General features: G+C 42.3%; 1 protein-coding gene and 1 long non-coding RNA gene across 3 annotated transcripts in view; one reads left to right on the forward strand and one right to left on the reverse strand.

Annotated features, from left to right (window-relative positions):
- Nucleotides 1-1,291: 1,291 nt before the first annotated feature.
- Nucleotides 1,292-4,857, forward strand: LOC129708274 (uncharacterized). Of its 2 annotated transcripts, none has more exons than XR_008725316.1 (3): nucleotides 1,292-1,673; nucleotides 3,785-4,017; nucleotides 4,735-4,857. It is a non-coding gene; the product is annotated as an uncharacterized LOC129708274 (long non-coding RNA). The 2 variants fall into 2 exon arrangements; XR_008725317.1 differs by having other exon boundaries at nucleotides 1,292-1,654.
- Nucleotides 4,858-5,050: 193 nt separating this feature from the next.
- LOC129708272 (fatty acid-binding protein 1, liver-like) overlaps nucleotides 5,051-8,355 on the reverse strand; it is a 14,587-nt gene continuing 11,282 nt past the window's right edge. Inside the window, exon 4 of the mRNA XM_055653924.1 lies at nucleotides 5,051-5,500. Within this exon, the coding sequence (XP_055509899.1) occupies nucleotides 5,450-5,500 (51 nt within the window). The 3' untranslated portion in view covers nucleotides 5,051-5,449. The remainder of the gene's footprint in view (nucleotides 5,501-8,355) is intronic.

An 8,355-nucleotide genomic window follows, 5' to 3' on the forward strand; every position in this document is an offset into this window, starting at 1 on the left:
TCTATCTCGTTGGAGACCCTATGAGTTTCCTTTATCAGACTTTACTAGACTTTGTCTTGCACTAAACATTATTCCCTTTATCCTGTATCTGTACACTATGGATGGTTTAATTGTAATCATGTATAGTCTTTCCACTGGTTGCATCACAGCCTGTGCCCGAGAATGTAGGAGGCAGCAAAAAATGGTGAAAATTGCCTGGTCCATCATTGATATTGACATCCCCACCATCAAAGGGATCTGTAGGAAGCATTGCTTCAAAAAGGAAGCCGATATCATCCAAGCCCCACACCACCCTGCCCATGCTCTCATCTCATTAACTACCATCAAGAAGAAGGTACAGAAGCCTGAGAACCATTATTCCGAGGCAACTTCTCCCATCAACCAACAGAATATTGAGCCACACTGCGCAACACTAACCACAACCCTACCTCAGCAACAATTTACTGTCAAATTTGTATGTATTGCACTGCATACTTGCACTGAAACATAGACATGAACATAGATATAGAAACATAGAAAATAGGTGCAGGAGTAGGCCATTCGGCCCTTCGAGCCTGCACCGCCATTCAATAAGATCATGGCTGCTCATCCAACTCAGTATCCTGTACCTGCCTTCTTGCCATACCCCTGATCCCATTAGCCACAAGGGCCACATCTAACTCCTATAGAACAGTAAAGTACAGGAATGGGTCCTTTAGCCCACAATGTTTGTTTGAACATGAAGTCACATTAAAGTAATCTCATCTGCCTGTACATGATCCATGCACTTTCATGTGCATATCTAAAAGCCTCTAATACACCACTATCGTATCTGCCTCCACCCCTGGCAAAGCGCTCCAGGCTCCCACTACTCTCTGTGTAGAAAAAAATTGCCATTAAACTTTTCCCCTCTCACCTTAGATCTCTGCCCTCTAGTGTTGGACATTTCAACCCTGGGGGGAAACGTTCCGACTGTCTGCCCTATCTATGTTTCTCATAATTTTATATACTTCTATCAAGTCTCTCCTCAACTTCTGATGTTCAAGAGAAAACAATCCGTCTATCCAACCTCTCCCAGTAGCTGAAACTCTCTAATCCTGGCAGCATTCTGGTAAACCTCATCTGCACCTTCTCCAAAGCTTCACATCTTTCCTCTAATGGGTCGACCAAAACTGCTCACAATACTCCAAATGTGGCCTAACCAAATTCCCAGAGAGCTGCATCAAGACTTCCTGATATAGTACAGTTCCCAGTATTACTGATAATGTATTGTATTATTCTTTATTGTGTATATATTCGTTGTGTAGTGGTATTAAGATCTGCAACAAGTAAGAATTTCACTGCTCTGTTTCTGGTGCCTATGACAATTAAATGCTCTTAACTCTTAAAGCAATCCAAATTTCTCCAGCCAACTTCCCCTTCTAGTGGCTACTCTAATCCAAGCAACATAATCTCATTATGTATATGTCGATAATTTCATAACCTTGCTGACATAATGAATTTGTACATCTTCCACATTTAGATTGGCACTATCGTGCAGTCCATTAATCCACTCCAGAGTTTCCATTTGCCCTAGCGGCTACTGGGAGTTGCAACGTTTGATGCATGTCCTTAGCACTGCAAGTGCCTTGAGTGTAGACTGCCATCTGTTGCAGGGAAGACCGCAGCACCACAGGTACAGGGAAGAAGGCAGAGTATGCACACTAGTTGCTTCTCGTTTTGAAACAAATATTGCCGGTCTCTGTGATATATTTGCATCGTTTCTCACTGTTCAATATCTCTCCTTTGCTATTTATCTTCTTTGAGCTTCATTACCTTCACTATATATATATAATGTGGGATATATATGAATGGGACACGGTTTATCTGCAAGGTCCCATTCATATATATCACACATTAACCTGCAATGGCATTTTTCATTACTCCACACACTCGTTCTGTGAAAACGTTTTTTTAACCAACTGTCCTGCTGTAGAGTGAATTCTAGATCTGTAACATTTCTAGCACCCTGGACTCTAGAATGGATGCAGGAACTCAGAGGGACAGTCAGAATCTGTGGAGGGAATGGAAAAGCGACGTTTCAGGAGGGAATCCTGAAGGGTCCCAACCCGAAACATCACCTGTCCAATTCCCTCACCAGATGCTTAAGAAGGGACTGCAGATGCTGGAAAATCGAAGGTACACAAAAATGCTGGAGAAACTCAGCGGGTGCAGCAGCATCTATGGAGCGAAGGAAATAGGCAACGTTTTGGCTCCATAGATGCTGCTGCACCCGCTGAGTTTCTCCAGCATTTTTGTGTACCCTCAACAGATGCTGCCTGACCGGCTGAGTTCCTCCAGCATTTTGTGTTTAGCAACAGACAAATATGTTGTGGTTACATGCTCTTTACTCAATAAAATATATTAAGGAATCTAATCTAGGGATTTGTACTTTAAAAAGTTTGGTTTAAATAGCAAGCAAGTATTTGTAGATGATAGAATTGTAATGTAAATGATGGTCTCTTTAATAGCTCAATATGTTTTGTTGTCTTACTAAAAGCCCCAATTTATTCTTTCTTCCTTCATCTCCAAATGTGACTTTTTCATAAATATCTTTATTTGTTTGATTTTATATTGAATGCGATCTTCTACCAAGGTGAAATCTAAGGCGTTTTATCCTTTGATGCTACGTGCTTAATCCAGCACGCACAAAGAAACAGCCATAATTTCGGGGCTCTACAATAGTTTAATCATTTTATTTAAAAAGCACTTGTCTTAAATGTTGATTTTTAATACATCAATACATTTTAGCACAATACATTTAACCGTCCAGCGTGTGTAAGAAAGAACTGCAGATGCTGGTTTAAATTGAAGTCTGAAGAAGGGTCTCGACCCGAAACATCGCCCATTCCTTCTCTCCAGAGATGCTGCCTCGCCCATTGAGTCACTCCAGCATTTTGTGTCTAACCATCCAGCTTACTAGATTGGAATTTTTCAGTTGTTACTTGGGAAATCTTGAGAGGAATCCTTGGCAAATCCTAACCAGAACTACATTTTCTTACATAGGTAAATATAATGCAAATAACCATATAACCATATAACAATTACAGCACGGAAACAGGCCATCTCGGCCCTACAAGTCCGTGCCGACACAACTTTTTTTCCCTTAGTCCCACCTGCCTGCACTCATACCATAACCCTCCATTCCCTTCTCATCCATATGCATATCCAATTTATTTTTAAATGATACCAACGAACCTGCCTCCACCACTTCCACTGGAAGCTCATTCCACACCGCTACCACTCTCTGAGTAAAGAAGTTCCCCCTCATGTTACCCCTAAACTTCTGTCCCTTAATTTAATGCTATATTTTTTTCCATGCACATGAAATACATTAAAAGTATTTGTTTATATTGTGATCTCTGCCAGCTGTGGTGGAAGCAAATATGATAGTGGCATTTAAGAGGCTTTTAAAAAAGGCACATGGATATGCAGGGAATGGAGCGAGATGGATCATTTGCAGACAGAGGAGATTAACTTAGCATTATGTTCAGCACAGACATTGGGGGTCAAAGAGTCTATGCCCATGCTGTACTGTTCTATATTGTATATCAGCAAAATAGAGTGAATGGTATTGTGAAAGTTCTTTTTCTTATCTGCTTCTTGATTCACTGCTACTTGCTTAACAACAAAAGGCTATTATAACCGAACACAACGGTTGCAGAATAGGCTCCCTGATAAATAAATGAGGGTCCCTTTAAATGATGATCTACTTAAAAAATTATTTAGTACCCTGTACCCTGTATATTTAATTTTTCTCTCGTAGGATATTGCCACCAGGTGGCACTAGTAGTCCCACCATGAAGATTGAAGGCTGAGGAAGGGTTTCGACCCAAAACGTCACCCATTCCTTCTCTCAAGAGATGCTGCCTGTTCCGCTGAGATACTCCAGCTTTTTGTGTCTATCTTCGGTTTCAACCAGCATCTGCAATTCCTTCCTACACATAAAGATTGATCAACCAATGTCAGATAGAAAACATTGATCGATAAATCTGGAAGGTGAGATTTTCTCGGGTTGAATTCATACCAAAATTTTAAACTTGGTGACGATTATATTTTTCAGCACTTTATTTTCCTGACATGTGATCAAAACTGTATCAACCGTATTATGATTTGATCTGCATCACTGGCTATAATTTTTTTAATAATGTGAGATACAACACACACACTGCCAGGAGTGGAGGCAGATATGATAGTGACATTGAAGAGGCTTTAGAAAGCCACATGGATATGCAGGGAATGGAGGGATATGGAGCGCGTACAGCCAGAGGAGACAATGAGAGATTTTAAATTGTAATCTCTTAAGGGACTGTCCCACTTGGGCATCATTTGCACGTCACGCAGATGATTTTGTACATACCAAAATCCTGGGGCGTCACTGCATACGTCACCACGCGCCATGCGCGCATCACGTGCGTGGCACAACACGTGCGTCATGCGTCGTGACACGTAAATTATGACACGTAAATTACGTGTAAATGACATCCAAGTGGGACAGACCCACTTAGTTAATGGCAACGTTAAGAGCAGCTCTCTCTGGACTTAGGAAATAATTTATTTAAAGGGGAGAATGGCCACAAATAACCTTTAAGGGAAACACTTTTTTGTCAAATGTACAATGCCCTTTATAATTTATCAATTATCTTTCAGTCATTAAGAGATTTATTTTAGATTATTTTATATTAATTAAGAATATTTCTATTATCAAATAAAAAGTTCATGTACGAGAGGGGTTGACCGACGGGCTGAGTCACGATCAGCGCCACGGAGGCAGAGAGAGAGGTGTGCGGCTGTAAAACGGACCCCGCGAGGACCAAAAGCTTGTTTTTGTTCTCTCTCTTGCCAATAAAACTGATTTGTAACTAAAGAGACGAGTGAGCCTTTTACTGTTCTGCTAGTCTGATCCGTGAACCTGTTCCCTTGTAACAGTTGGCAAAATTGGTGTTTTGAGGAAAATGTATCCCTTTCAAAATGTTCACTTCATTGTTGCTTAGACATAGAAATATAGAGAATACTGGAAGTACTTAGTAGGTTTAGCAACATCTTTATAGCACTGAAATTTCACATCAATAACTGTTTTTATTACAGAACTTGATTTTTCTATAAAAATTGGGCATCTGGCTAAATGTGTTGCAAATTTGCTTTAAGGCAATCATCATCATTCAGTTTACACAAATCAAATAATTCTATGGGTCATTTTTTCCTTCTAGGCACTGTTAAAATTGATTAGCAAATGAGAGACTTGAAACTTTGATAGTCTGACATATTTTGTTATGCACTTAACGTGGACAGAGAGTTTTTAAAAAATATTTTCTTACGGAACTAACTAAATAAAAATCCATCTGTGTCTTTGAATCTAAAAATGATTGCTTTCATTTCATTAACAGAGTGCGGTTCTGACTTCATTTACTTTTGATGCGGCTCCTGTCTTTTAAATTCTTTTGCTAATTTTCTTGAAGGCAACTTCTCCATTAGTGATAGTCTGAAAGAAACCAAGGGTACAGAGTGAAACACTTCAACATTTCATATTTTTGATCAAAGTTTCTTGCACGAGTGGCAAAAACAGAACATGCTATGATTATAGGATTGATTGCCAGTAACTGAAAAGAGCAAAATCAATTACTGATTCAGAGTAGTTGCATTAGGAGATCTGGGAGTTAGAATATAAGCAAGTGTTTTTTTTTGTGTACAAATGTAAAGGATAGCTGTTATAATTAAAAGGAAATTAAAGCATTTTAATGATATTTAGAAATTACTGATTCCATAATATTTTTTTATACAAACATTAAGCAAATTTGCTGCAATCTAAATGAAATTAAAGCACTTTAATAATATTTCAGTTTCTGAAATGTTCTGATTCCATTGAATTTAGTTCATTTATAACAAATGCTTTTACTTTAGATATTTGCCTATGTGAAATAGTTAATTATTTACTATAGACCTACAAACTGAGGAAAGTGGTTTCAACAACTTGATTTTGGTGTTAAAATTGGCTGTTGTGAGTGATCATGAACCAAGGTGAAAGGCAGCATTTTATTATGTTGAAAAATCTCGTAAGCAACACAAAAACTCGACATGTGCAAGAGAGCTTTTAAGGCTAATATAATTTCCAGTGGAGATGATAAAATGCTGAAATAAATATTTTTCAAGTGGCCCAGGGGTACAGCTGATGTCTCACACAACCCTGATTCAATGCTGATTGTCCGGTCTGTCTGTGTGGAGTTTGCATGCTCTCCCTCTGATCATATGAGTTTCCTCAGACACTCTCTACTGCTCTCATATTCCAAGTTGGTATGTTTATAAATTACCCTGTGTGTAAGCGAGCAGTAGAATCTGGGTTACACAAAAAAGCTGGAGAAACTCAGTGGGTGCAGCAGCATCTATGGAGCGTAGGAAATAGGCAACGTTTTGGGCGGAAACCCTTCTTCAGACTGAAGGGAACGAAGGAAAAAGTGGCGGCGCGACTCTGTGTTGCCTGTCAGTATTTTTTTTTTTTTTTTGTCTAGTTAAATGTAGTTGGTTGTGTTTTTTAATAGTGTTTTTAACTTTGTATATGTGGGGGGAGGGGGAAACTTTTTTAAAATCTCTTCCCTGTACGGGAGACCCGACCTTTTTCCTGTCGGGTCTCCATTGTCGTTGGGGCCTAGCACCGTGGAGCGGCCTCCAGCTGGAATGACCTGGGGGCTCTAGTCCCGGAACCTGCGGAGCTGCGGACTACTCACCATCGTGGGGCTGGCCGGCATCGGAGCGTGGGGAGCGGTGGTGACTCACTCCAAGGCCCGACCACGTAGCTCAGAGGCTCCAGCTGCAGCCGCAGGTCCGGTGGACTGGGTCATCGGGAGCTCGCGGGTCCGGGTGAGAGACCGCTTTCCGGAGCTCCTGCAACGCAACTTCTCCAGCCCGTGTCGCGGGGTTGGAATGACCCGGAGCGGGGCCGTACATCGCCCGGCGCGGCTTAATGGCCGTGGGACATTCGAGCGCCTGCCGGAGGGTCCAACTTTGTGACATTTAGACCTGGAGCTGGGGCCGTACATCGCCCGGCACGGCCAAAAATGGCTGTGGGACTTATCATCGCCCGCCTGGGACTTCGACATCGGGAGAGAAATGGAGAACAGGGGAGAGAAAAGACTTTGCCTTCCATCACAGTGGGTTCACTGTGATGGATGTTTCTGTAAATTGAATTGTGTGTATGTATGTAGGAAATTGTCTTTGTTTGTATGGCTGTGGAAACGGAGTTTCGTTTGAGTCTCACTGAGGTTCAAATGACGTAATAAATATTGTATATTGTATATTGTAAAAGGAGGAGGAGGAGCCCGAGGGCTGAGGGATGGGAGGAGACAGCCCGAGGGCTGAGGAAGAGGAGGAGACAGCAAATGTTAACAAAATTGGGAGAATTCAATGTTCATGCCTGCAGGATGCAGAGTCCCCAAGCGGAATATGAGGAGCTGTTCCTCCAATTTCCGGTGTTGCTCACTCTGGTCATGGAGGAGGCCCAGGACAGAAAGGTCGGACTGGGAATGGGAGGGGGAGTGGAAGTGCTGAGCCACCGGGAGGTCAGGTAGGTTCTTGCGGACCGAGCGGAGGTGTTCGGCGAAACGATCGCCCAACCTCCGCTTGGTCTCACCGATGTAGATCAGCTGACATCTAGACTTCAACTCCCCCTCCCATTCCCCGTCCTACCCCTCAGCCCTCGGGCTCCTCCTCCGTTTTCCCTTCCTTCTCCCCGCCACCACCTATCAGTCTGAAGAAGGCTTTCGGCCCGAAACATTGCCTATTTCCAGCGCTCCAAAGATGCTGCTGCACCTGCTGAGTTTCTCCAGCTTTTTTGTGTACCTTTGATTTTCCAGCATCTGCAGTTCCTTCTTGAACACAGTAGAATCTGGGGATTAGGTGTGATAAGGTTAGTGTAAATGGTTACTTTCTTGCCAGAGCTGTTTCATTGGGCTGAAGGGTATAATACTATTTCAATGCTATAATACTCTATGCCTCAAGATGCTCTTTGTGTGGGCAAATCCAGAGCCATTTGAGGTTTTCACAAGTTCACAAGGTGTAGGAGTAGAATTAGGCCGTTCGGCCCATCGAGTGAACTCCGTCATTCTATCATGGCTGATTGTTTAAGAAGGAACTGCAGATGCCGGAAAATCGAAGGTAGACAAAAGTGCAGGAGAAACTCAGCGGGTGCAGCAGCATCTATGCGAGGAGATGGAAGGAAAAAGGAGGAGGAGGAGCCCGAGGGCTGAGGGCTAGGACGGGGAATGGGAGGGGGAGTTGAAGTCTAGATGTCAGCCCCATAGATGCTGCTGCACCCGCTGAGTTTCTCCAGCACGTTTGTCTACT

This window comes from Leucoraja erinacea, chromosome 23 (assembly GCF_028641065.1).
Source record: "Leucoraja erinacea ecotype New England chromosome 23, Leri_hhj_1, whole genome shotgun sequence".
Lineage (NCBI taxonomy): Eukaryota > Metazoa > Chordata > Chondrichthyes > Rajiformes > Rajidae > Leucoraja > Leucoraja erinaceus.